The sequence below is a fragment of the Lissotriton helveticus genome, chromosome 6 (genome assembly GCF_964261635.1).
Source record: "Lissotriton helveticus chromosome 6, aLisHel1.1, whole genome shotgun sequence".
Taxonomy (NCBI): Eukaryota; Metazoa; Chordata; class Amphibia; order Caudata; family Salamandridae; genus Lissotriton; species Lissotriton helveticus.
In genome coordinates this window covers 1,372,632,752-1,372,645,584 of record NC_136067.1, presented here as the reverse complement: position 1 = coordinate 1,372,645,584, position 12,833 = coordinate 1,372,632,752, and the positions used below count along the sequence as shown (strand labels likewise).

General features: G+C 44.0%; 1 protein-coding gene across 2 annotated transcripts in view; it reads right to left on the bottom strand.

Moving 5' to 3' along the window:
- Window positions 1-436: 436 nt before the first annotated feature.
- SYTL3 (synaptotagmin like 3) overlaps window positions 437-12,833 on the bottom strand; it is a 592,394-nt gene continuing 579,997 nt past the window's right edge. For both annotated transcript variants that reach the window (XM_078649127.1, XM_078649128.1), the window contains one exon: window positions 437-926. In XM_078649127.1, the coding sequence (XP_078505253.1) occupies window positions 796-926 (131 nt within the window). In that variant the 3' untranslated portion in view covers window positions 437-795. The remainder of the gene's footprint in view (window positions 927-12,833) is intronic.

Below are 12,833 nucleotides of genomic sequence, written 5' to 3'. Positions count from 1 at the left end.
AAACTCCAGCCTCTGCTTGTGCCCTGATTCGTTGGGTCCGAAACACATCAAGGAAATAGTGACAGGAAGGGGCTACAAGTCCTCTTGATGATAGTAAATGTTGCGTATGTGTGCCATATTACAGCTAATGCCTTTTTCATATTTATTTTACTCTCAATCTCATAACATTAATATTCTGCGAATTTGATGGCTCTCAAGAAGTTTATTCTTGACCCCTGATATGAGGCAAGCAGTCCATGTCAGACTTCAGTTAGCGCCCTCATGTAAATTACCAGTTGTGGCCTTGTAGATAACCCTCTCATTAGGATTACAGATTTACGCTAAATTCTTGCAGCTGTGGGACATAATTCATATTTACAAATTAGAAGCTTGACTTGAGAAAGATGTCCAGCAGAGCATGCTGGTCATACATGGAGTTATGATAATAATGTGATACTTTTGTTTTTGATCAATTTAATCAATTTAACATTTCTTAATGGTATACCACTTCATGAGTTTTTAAGATCTTTACAGTTCTGTTTTCAAAGTTACATTTTCAAAAGGAAAAAAACAACAAATGGTATAGTAGTAGGCTGTACTCCTAATGCACTCGCTGGTTAATTAAGCCGCGAGTTAACAGTTTGTGTCAAGGTGAAGTACATTTGCAAATAAACATTAGATTCGTCTCTTGGTTGGCATGTTTACTTGGGAATGGTGCCCATTTGGGGTTTTCCACTGCTGTGACCGTTCATCAGTGTGTTTGCTCTGTTCGATTCCGTGGTCACAACAGCAAAAGTTTGATTTCCATTGTTGGCTTTAGAGCTCTGAGGCCTTGACATTGGAAGTCAGGGTGAGGGTGTGTTCTGTCCATTGGTTTGGCTTTCTCAGTATCCTCTGCCAGACCAGGTTTGTCTGAGGGCAGGAGTCGGGCATGCTGGCTAAATCACCTGAAAAGAAGCTCAGAGAAGCAGGATGTGAGTATATGTTCAAAAAGACAAACTGAGCAGTACAGGATATAAATGTGGATTCAGTGACAAATGTTGTCCCATGCTAGAATTAAGCAAAGTCAATTGTTTTATTCCAAGACAATAATATGTGTTTGAAGAACACTTCCACTGTGGTCTTCCGAAGATAGTCTGCAAATACATTTCGATTGTACATTTATCTTTTTTTTAATCCGATCTTTTTTTAAATTATTATCACCTCCTTCTTTTGCTCCGAGTTTCAGAAAGGGACTTCATCTTGAGGAAATACCAACAATAAGGGCACATTTGCTTAGCATCTAGTCCAAATTACGTAACCCCCCCCTCTTGCCCCCCCCCCTTGTTCATTCTCTCTAAATACTCAGCAATGACACGCTGCATCCCCTGAATGCATCTGTCCTATGCATGCCTCTGTCACCTTTTTAATGCTGTAAGGCTTGGCAATATCTTGTGCTGAATGAGTGCTATCTTCCGCTCAGCCTGTTCCATTACCTCCTCGTTGGTCTTCCCACTCCATTCCTTACACATGAGCAGTTCGCCTGTTCCACAGAACCTTTTGCTTAGCTGAGGCCCAATATGCCCAGCATTCAGGATTGTTTTTGTGCAGGAAGGTGTCATTACCTTCACAAAAACAATGCTGCATACAACGCAGGCACTATTGCACCATAGTGCAAAGGGTCCTGCGTTGACACCAAGCAATATGGTGCGCCAGCGCAGGGAAAAGACAGGAATTTGGCATGTTAAGTACAGTGCATTCCTGCCCTTTCTCTATCATGCAGCACAGCAAGGTGACTTGCTGCGCTGCGTGATTTCTTAGTAAATATGCCCCAAAGGGTCAAGTACCCCATCCAAGCACAGATCCAACGAAAAACCTCCACCCTTCACTTCATAAAGAAGCTGAAGACACTTCTGTTCAATGGATGCCCTGTCCTGAAGGAACCACTTGGATGTCCCACGTGAATGACAACGTAGACGACATTTCCTTCTGGGAGCCTTACTTGCCCTCACTTTGTACCCCCTTCTATCTGTTGCATTAAAGATAGGTTTTGTGCTACATAAATATCCAAAAATACATACCAGCACACAGGATGCTGCTGGTTCGTTAATTGCAAACAACAATGATGGACAGAATGTGGATCAATGTCACACATTCACCCCAGTCAAAAGATCTGGGCCCAAATCCATCGTTTTTCCACTCCACACCACCCTGGGTTAGACAATGGCGATATGCAAATCAGCGCGGACCCTGTGCCCCATGGGAACAGTCCAGTCCGAACTACAAAAGCCATGTCCTTCCCAGAACGGAAACAAGCATCCGAGGACCGGCCCGGTTTCGAGGTAACACCTCTCATCAGCCCGGCTAGCTTGATTCCAGTGGTGTGGAGTGCCTGGGACTCACGTCTGAGCATCCCCAGTACACTTAGAGCGGTACCTGCAAACACAACAATGATGGACAGAATGTGGATCAATGTCACACATTCACCCCAGTCAAAAGATCTGGGCCCAAATCCATCGTTTTTCCACTCCACACCACCCTGGGTTAGACAATGGCGATATGCAAATCAGCGCTGACCCTGTGCCCCATGGGAACAGTCCAGTCCGAACTACAAAAGCCATGTCCTTCCCAGAACGGAAACAAGCATCCGAGGACCGGCCCGGTTTCGAGGTAACACCTCATCAGCCCGGCTAGCTTGATTCCAGTGGTGTGGAGTGCCTGGGACTCACGTCTGAGCATCCCCAGTACACTTAGAGCGGTACCTGCAAACACAACAATGATGGACAGAATGTGGATCAATGTCACACATTCACCCCAGTCAAAAGATCTGGGCCCAAATCCATCGTTTTTCCACTCCACACCACCCTGGGTTAGACAATGGCGATATGCAATTCAGCGCTGACCCTGTGCCCCATGGGAACAGTCCAGTCCGAACTACAAAAGCCATGTCCTTCCCAGAACGGAAACAAGCATCCGAGGACCGGCCCGGTTTCGAGGTAACACCTCTCATCAGCCCGGCTAGCTTGATTCCAGTGGTGTGGAGTGCCTGGGACTCACGTCTGAGCATCCCCAGTACACTTAGAGCGGTACCTGCAAACACAACAATGATGGACAGAATGTGGATCAATGTCACACATTCACCCCAGTCAAAAGATCTGGGCCCAAATCCATCATTTTTCCACTCCACACCACCCTGGGTTAGACAATGGCGATATGCAAATCAGCGCTGACCCTGTGCCCCATGGGAACAGTCCAGTCCGAACTACAAAAGCCATGTCCTTCCCAGAACGGAAACAAGCATCCGAGGACCGGCCCGGTTTCGAGGTAACACCTCTCATCAGCCCGGCTAGCTTGATTCCAGTGGTGTGGAGTGCCTGGGACTCACGTCTGAGCATCCCCAGTACACTTAGAGCGGTACCTGCAAACACAACAATGATGGACAGAATGTGGATCAATGTCACACATTCACCCCAGTCAAAAGATCTGGGCCCAAATCCATCGTTTTTCCACTCCACACCACCCTGGGTTAGACAATGGCGATATGCAAATCAGCGCTGACCCTGTGCCCCATGGGAACAGTCCAGTCCGAACTACAAAAGCCATGTCCTTCCCAGAACGGAAACAAGCATCCGAGGACCGGCCCGGTTTCGAGGTAACACCTCTCATCAGCCCGGCTAGCTTGATTCCAGTGGTGTGGAGTGCCTGGGACTCACGTCTGAGCATCCCCAGTACACTTAGAGCGGTACCTGCAAACACAACAATGATGGACAGAATGTGGATCAATGTCACACATTCACCCCAGTCAAAAGATCTGGGCCCAAATCCATCGTTTTTCCACTCCACACCACCCTGGGTTAGACAATGGCGATATGCAAATCAGCGCTGACCCTGTGCCCCATGGGAACAGTCCAGTCCGAACTACAAAAGCCATGTCCTTCCCAGAACGGAAACAAGCATCCGAGGACCGGCCCGGTTTCGAGGTAACACCTCTCATCAGCCCGGCTAGCTTGATTCCAGTGGTGTGGAGTGCCTGGGACTCACGTCTGAGCATCCCCAGTACACTTAGAGCGGTGGATTTAGGCCCAGATCTTTTGACTGGGGTGAATGTGTGACATTGATCCACATTCTGTCCATCATTGTTGTTTTTGCAGTAACCGCTCTAAGTGTACTGGGGATGCTCAGACGTGAGTCCCAGGCACTCCACACCACTGGAAGCAAGCTAGCCGGGCTGATGAGAGGTGTTACCTCGAAACCGGGCCGGTCCTCGGATGCTTGTTTCCGTTCTGGGAAGGACATGGCTTTTGTAGTTCGGACTGGACTGTTCCCATGGGGCACAGGGTCAGCGCTGATTTGCATATCGCCATTGTCTAACCCAGGGTGGTGTGGAGTGGAAAAACGATGGATTTAGGCCCAGATCTTTTGACTGGGGTGAATGTGTGACATTGATCCACATTCTGTCCATCATTGTTGTTTTTGCAGTAACAGCTGGTTCGTTAATGGCAATTAATTTTTATTAATATTACTGTTCATTCCTGCAAAATGCATACATGATGACTGTTCTTTATAACTTTACAGCGCCATGAATAACTACATGTAATAGAGTGATACAAAGTGAGCTTCTGTAGTCAGAACTCTTTAGTGCCTACTGATAAAGAATGATAGGGAGCAGTGATAAATGTTGCATTGAGTCACTTTTCGGAGGGACAGATAAGGGAGAATTTGTTTCAGAATACAGAGAGAACCACTGAGCTAACTTGGGAGTTAAACTGAGGTTAGCATGCAGGCAGAAGTTGAGAGTTTTGACCAGTGTTGAAATTGTCAGGCCTGGAACAATGGTTAAAACAACCAGCTCAAGGATGGCAAGTCCCCAGGCGTGCATGCTTAGTGTCAGGATTTTCTTAGCCTAATGCCATTTTATTTTAGGTAGTACATTTCCTGTATCTCGTAGTAATGCATAGCCTCACTTTCAATATTGACAACCAGAAGCAAGTGTGCTTTTAGAAAATTATTAAACTCAGGAGTCTGGTTATGCATAATTTCCGCAAATTCAAGCTCTTCTTGCATTCTCTCCATGAGAATATCCTGCCTCCTGCTCATTAGACAGTTTTGTTGAAGTAACCGTTTCAGTCACATGAACTTCATAGGGAAAAGTCTAATTGCAAAAAAATTGGGAAAGACATGACGGAAATCACAAATTGTGAAGGAGAAAGTAATGTATAAAAATACCTTAGCACTTTACCACAAGAATATTAAAAAAGCACGCAAGCCCATATTAACTATAGGCTAATCCAAATAGGCAATTCTACTAAGGAACTCTAAAGTTCGCAATTCCTTCACCAACCCAACTAGATCCCTCCTCCTCTTATGTGACAATATTACCAACTTTTTTGAGGAAAACAAATGATAAAAAATATGATTAATTTCCCAGAGGCTCTGAATCACTGGCTATTACTGCCTTACTGTCTACATCTCCTAGGTAGAGAGACGTCTGCTTACAGAGGTTCCCTGCTTTGCAGATATCAAAAATGGAAGAGCTGTTGCAAACAGTCAAATCTGGTTCACCCCTCAACATTATGCCAGCTAATCTGTTTGTGTGCCCTTTTAGCTATGCAACTAGCCCACTCCATTTGTACTATATTAGAGAAATCTCTGAGTGAAGGGAAACTTCCACATGAATGGAAGGTGGCACAAGTGCTTCCGATTTGTAAGAAGGTTCATGTACCCGTACCAAAGCTGGCAAATTATTGCCCTATTTCACTTCTTCTGCTTATGAGTAAACTCTTGGAAGGACACATTAACACAAAGCTTATGAAGTACATAGAATCCCAAGGCAGCCTCGATTCATCACAGTCTGGTTTCAGACCTAATCATTCCACTGAATCCACCCTAGGCGTCGCTGACTACATCTTACTTGCCCTTGACAACAATAAGGCTGAGCTGTTAGTGGTGTTGGACTTGTCCGCAGCTTTTGACACAGTGTCTCACCATAAGCTGTTCCAAAGATTGAACGAGATTGGAATCCATGGACTTGCGCTAAAATGGCTTGCGAGTTTTCTAGACCAGTGCACCCAAACTGTTAACCTTGGCCCTTTCCACTCCCGCATCATCGAGCTCACGAAGGGGGTACCACAGGGCTCTTGCCATAGCCCCTCCCTGTTTAATGTGTATGTGGCCCCTCTCGAAGATCATTAGAGATCATGGGTTCACTCCCGTTTGTTATGCGGACAATATTCAACTTCTCTTATCATTTGATAACAGTACGACTTCAACCAAATCTCTCTTTCCTGAGAGTATGCAAGCAATTTCTGGCTGGATGATGGAAAACTTTCTGCAGCTTAATACTGATAAAACAGAAATGTTATTGTTTGCGGCGCTCAAACGATCCTCAGGCTAGCGGCCTCTGGAGCTGGGCTTAGCCCCTACCCCGAAAATTGTGGCAAAAATTGTGAGCGTCTGTCTGGACCACTCTCTTACTATGAGAGACCAAGTAATGGCCACTGCAGGTACTTGCTTCCACACATTGAGTCTTCTCCGTAGAGTGCTCCATCTTCTTCCTCTATTCGTTCGTAGAACCCTGATTCAAGCCTTGGTAATCAGTCGCCTCACCTACTGTAACGTCCTTCTAGATGCGGTAAATGAATCCTTGCTGAAAAGACTGCTGGTGGTTCAGAATATGGCAGCCCGCCTGGCACTTAACATGCCCCCCAGAATAACTTCCCTGCCATTGCTGAGACTTCTTCACTAGCTACCCATCAGCCAAAGAGTACGTTCAAGATTTGCTATCTTGTCCATAAAGAATTTAAGGGCAGAGGTCCAAGCTACCTCGCAAAAAACGTAGTTGCTTTCAGCCTGGCAAATAACTTTGTTCACGGGAGAAAGCTCATCTTGTTATCCCCCGTTACAGAAAGCATCGTGCAGGGGGCAAAGTTTTCTCATACTTCACCCCACTTTACTGGAACACATTACCTGGACATCTACGTGAGTGCTCAGATCTCCTCCTTTTAAGGAAACTCCTGAAAACAGAACTTTTCAGTAACTGATCTCTCAGGCCTTGAATTCCCACACCTTTAGCGCAGAGATACCCCTTTGGGGTGATTTTGGCGCTTTACAAATTCCATTATTCGTTTATTCATTCAATGCTCATAGATTTGTATTGAGAGAGACTTGTATAGGAACCATTCAAAATCGCACACATTTTAGAATTACATGCTGCAAATGGCTTTTTGAGTAAGAGTTCGGGTCAGTTGAAATAACAATTTTCACCTTATTAAAGTGTCACTCAAGCATCACTCCCAACTGAAGTTTGGTAACGTTTATTGTCCCTACCCTTAAGATTAGGGAAGCTCCACCTCTGCTTTCTGACAGTAAACAGATCGACCCATAAACTTTTACGAAACTTGCTAACTCCCATCTGTTTAGGATTGCCTCTCGATCCTTTACCTCCTAGGATCAGGAAACAAATTGCCACCTCAATAACTGATCTCTTACGTTCCCTCTGTAACCTTTCACTTTTCAACCGATACAGTTCCATCAGAAGGAAAAAAGGTAATGGTAGTCCCCCAACTAAACAAACCTACTGCTGGCCCTTTTAATCTGAGCAATTTTCAGCTAATATCACTTTTACCTTTCTCTGTAAAAATCTGCAAATAGGATTTCATCAGATCTTCTGGAGCATAACCATCTGCTTGACCTAGCTCATTCTGATTTCCGTGCTTCACGTGGTACTGAATTGGCCCTTATCTCGCTTCTGGATGACCTTCGAATGCAATTTGACATGGGCAACTTTGTGGCCCTGAAATTATTAGATCTGTCAGCCATCTTCAACACGGTCACTCATAAAACCTTGATCTTCATGGTGGCAGAAAGAAGAATCAGGGGCTCAGCACTGAGCTGCTGTTACTCCTACCCTGAAAATAGGTGTCAATCCATGCACATTCCCCCAATTTCATAGACTTTAGGACCACTGATCAAGGTGTACCGCATAGCTGGTGTTCCAGTCAACACATTTGAGCAGGTCGCACTACAGGAACTCACTGTATTTGGCATCCTCTGGCTACCTACCTAAATGCCTACATAGGATCCAAACTGCTTCAGCAAGACTTCCACAGTATCCCTCTGCTTCTGAGGCCTTGGACAAACTGCATTGGCTTCCAATACCTAAGAGGAACATTTTTAAATCCCTCTGCATTGTGCATTAGGCAATTCTTCAGATCAGGCCTCTTATCTGTAAAATAATATTTTTCGGGATCACCCAAAATTATTGCTGTGCTTCTCTGATGCCATGCCCCAGTGGAAGATCCTTTTCTTTCCAAGCATGCCATCTCTGGAACAAGCCTCCCCGCTCCCTCCCCTCCATCAAGGAACATTTGCCATTCAGGAAATCCTAGAAAGCTTTGCTCTAGTCTCTCTAACTTGCCTGCTAGTGAGCTTAGTTTGACTTTAGGCTGCCTTTTGTGCAAGGGTACCTTCCTGGGTATTGGATGTGCTTTATGCATGCAAAAATAAACATTATAAATGAACACATAAATCTTATGTTGCTGTGTCTTTTGCTACTTTTGCATACATTGCATGTTACACGTTTAGGTCTTTCAAGGTGTTGTATTTGAATGAACACCACTTTCATGGACCGGTGGTAAATGTCTTAAAGCTCTTGTAGAGCTATCTACAGTAAAATCAAGGGGATTTGTATATACTGACAAGGATCTGGAGGTCATTGGTACATGAGTGGAATGTGAGGCTCAAAGAATGGATCCAGGAGACAAGTGCATGTAGGGGATTGTAAAGAAGTGTGTGAGAACAACAACCCCTCTAGAGCAGTGCAAGGCCCATTTTAGAGTTTTAACTGGAAGAGGAGAAATAGCTTGGCCTTCATCAGATAGAAAGAAAAGAAAAGCATGATGTCTTAAGTTCTTATAAAAAATCTAGAAAAGATTACTAAACAGCAGGGATTTGGCCACAGTGAGAAATTGTGTTACTGGTTGAGGGGGGGGGGGGGGGGGGGGGGGGGGAGGCTCTACTCAGGCAGCAACCACAATTCTAGTCGGGGTCAAGTCACAAGCAAACCCGAAATTAACCTGGGCTCATTCCTCTGGTAGCTTGATAGAGGACTGTTGGGGTTAATTAACTTAGAGTCAATGTTTAAAGTATTTATGCAGCACTTCAAACAGTAATAAAGGGAAAAACAAACCAAAGAACAACCCCACACCAATTTAGAAAAATAGAGCAAAATGCAATCAATAAAGCAAGACCAAAACAATAAAAATACAACCAGTAGAACCAGAGATAAGAAGTTTTAAAGATGCAAGTGAAAATAGAGCCAAAAAGTGCAAAACTCCCTTGAAGCTATCAGGTCGTGCGAGACCGAGAGAAAGGCACAAATCCGGGCCCACCGCGATGGAGTGCGGGTCAGATGCAGAGACCAGGTTAGTCCTGCTGAAAAGTTACCTTCTCAGTCCAGCACAGAATCCTGTTCTTGGTGGAGGTTGCCGCGAGGAGCAGAGATGCATGGCGGACAGTTGTCCTTTTAGCACGAAGAACAGGTCTGACATTGCGGACAGTCGTCACTGTAATGCGAAGATCCTGTTGTCATCATGAGTGGGCGGGCTGGACATTTGCGGTGGCTCTCCCCGTGAGCAGCTGATGCTGTAGGAGAAGAGTTGGGTTAACAGAACATCATGCTGGCCGACTGTGCGAGCAATAAGGTTTTGGCACCAACAGGACCATTTGCAGCCTCCAAGAGCCCAAAATCTCAAATTCAGCATCTCTGAGGCCACACCAGTGGTCCAGGACCTGACGGGTCCCACTTGGAGGTCAGAGGCTTGCTCCAGCTGGATCTGGGTGCTGGTGGTTTGGAGTATGTTTTGTGCCTGTGGCTCTGAACAGGAGGCCAGCAGACTAGCCCTTGGTGTCACTGTGGGAATCCTGGGCTCTGGTGCAGGTCCAAAACCCTCTGACTCAGGCAGGAGGGCACCAGCCCAGTAAGGCATCCATTCAGCGGGGCAGCAGTCCAGCAGAGTGCCTGTCCTTTCAGCAGCACAGCAGTCCTTCCTCCTGGCAGAGTCTCCACAGGTCCAGAAGTGTACTAGGGAGTTGGTGTCGGAGGTCCATTATTTATACCAGGTGCCTTATTTGAATTGGGAGCACCTTCTAGAGGTTTACTTTTGAAGTGTACAGGTTTCATTCCTCTCTTGTTCTTGCTCCAGACTAATTACAGGGGTTATGCAGCCATCTGTGAGGAGGCAGGACACAGTCTATTCAAGTGTAAGTAGGGCTGTGCCCAGATCCTGTCCGTGATGGCCCATCCAGCCACACCTAAGCTCTCTATTTTATGTGACTGTCTAGGGCAAATACACAAAACCTAACTTACAACTACACCCAGCAGTGTGACCCAGTAACAGGCTGCAAGCACTAAATGGCTGAGGCAGGAAAATGCCAACTTCCTAAAAGTTTAAATGAAACAAGAGGCACTCCTTTCCTTCTACTTAATTTACCAATTTATCCGTCTCAAAGTAGATGCGTGCGAGTCCAGGTGCCGTGACCTATCCCAGTCATGGATACTTAAAGTAAACGAAAAGGCATGTGCATTGCGCGCCACCCCTTCGCACTGCTAGAAATCCGGGATTGACCCTAATTAGTTTTTACCAATGTATCATTCTCCATATTAAACTTTTAGTACTTCAATACGTAGTCCATTATTAATCCAAACATTTAGTGTAATCGCTCGAAGACATTCAAAATCACTGCAAGGACAGCGCATTTCTCAAAGATCTTTTATTATGTAATCTTCAATTGCATTCAGCGTGCCCATCCAGACCTCAATTAAAGCATGTAGGGGTACATAGTTCATACTCTAGAAATTAACTCAATTTCAGTCATTGCACCCCGCCCAAGTCTCTATGAAAACATGCCCATTAATGTTTACTCCTGTCTGCGTGTGCTTTAAAAGTGCTTAAACTTGTGAGAGCAAAACGAAATTTGTGTCCATTAAAACATCAAATGAATGTGAAGAAAAAAATGCACACATTAGGAAATGTTTTTTTCGTGACATTCATTTGGTGTTTTAATGGACACAATTTTCGTTTTGCTATCACAAGTTTAAGTACTTTTAAAGCATACGCAGACAGGAGTAAACATTAATGGACATATTTTCATAGAGACTTGGGCGAGGTGCAATGACTGAAATTGAGTTAATTTAAAGGCATAGAGGGATTTATTTGTATTCATATATATTTGGTTCTTAACTACAGGTTGAAATGTCTGTTTCTGTCTTTTGTAGTTACCCATGACGAAGGTCTTATGAGAGACCGAAATGCATTGGGTGGAATTTTATGCGGTTCTAGAGTATGAACTATGTAGCTCTACATGCTTTAGTTGAGGCCCGGATGGGCACACTGAATGCAGTTGAAGATTACATAATAAAAGACCTTTGAGAAATGCGCTGTCCTCGCAGTGGTTTTGAATGTCTTCGAGCGACTACACTAAATGTTTGGATTAATAATGGACTACGTATTGGAGTACTAAAAGTTTAATATGGAGAAAGATATATTGGTAAAAACGAATTAGGGTCAATCCCGGATTTCTAGCAGTGCAAAGGGGTGGCGCGCAATGCACGTGCCTTTTGGTTTAACTTCCTAAAAGTGGCATTTTCACAATTCTAATTTAAAATCCGACTTCACCATAAAAGAGGATTTTTTAGTACAATTCCAAAGACATCAAACATGAGCTGGTTACATGCTGCCATTTGGAAATTGTTACACGTTAAATGTAATAAGGTAACTTAAATGTTATCTTATGAGAGAGTAAGGCTTTGCAGTAATGAAAAACTAATTTAAAACTTAAATGTACATTTACAACTTTTTAGATACAATGCACCCTGTCCTCTGGGCTATCCAAGGTCTACCTTAGGGATGACCTATATGTATTAAACAAAGGTTTGGGTCTGGCAAAAGGTTTATTTTGCCAGGTTGAACAGCAGTTTAAACTGCACACACAGGCTGCATTGGCAGCCCTGAGACATGTTTAGAGGGCTACTTGAGTGGGTAGCTCAATCAGTGCTGCAAGCCCACTACCAGCATTTAATTTACAGGCCCTTGAACACAGAGTGCCACTTTACCAGGGTTGCACAAGTAAATTAAATATGCCACTTGAGTATAAGCCATTTCTACCATGTTTTAAGGAAAGAGCACAAGCACTCTTACTCTGGTTAGCGGGGTAGAGTGTGAAGAGTCCTAAAGCCAGCAAAAACGAAGGCAAAATGTTAAGGGGAAAACCACACCAAGGATGCCAGGTCTAACAGCCACAAAACAATATCTAGCGCTACAGAAGTGCACAATTATGACCAGCCTCATAAGAAATAGAGCAATGTATTTGGGCTAGTGCCTGTAATGCACTCCTACATTAACCTTTACTTCTAGATACATTAACAATGAATATAAACAAAAATGTTGAGACACCAGACCCTCAATTAATGTTCAAATAATTTCAAGTTATATTTCAATAGTATATTTATTAAACGGAGTGTTCCGATACTCATACTTATTTTTTGATTTATTCAAACAATTCAGCCACCAATTCACCCTGCATGTTTTGTGATCCCTCTAATCACTTTGTGAAGGCTGAAAACATTGAAAATAAAAATACCATCATATCTATAACACATGGAGCGCACCAATTTTTGATGATTCCAAAAATTATTACACCCTCATCCAATTACTGTAAAGAATATCATCATCCTCTAAATAACGTTTCACTTTAGAAGGGAAGACAAACATATGTCAAAATCACAATCACAATCATACAACAAATAAGAATAAACAATTAACTTTTTAATGCGCTACAGTTAGGGGCATACATTTCTCCTCACAATCTAATATAAC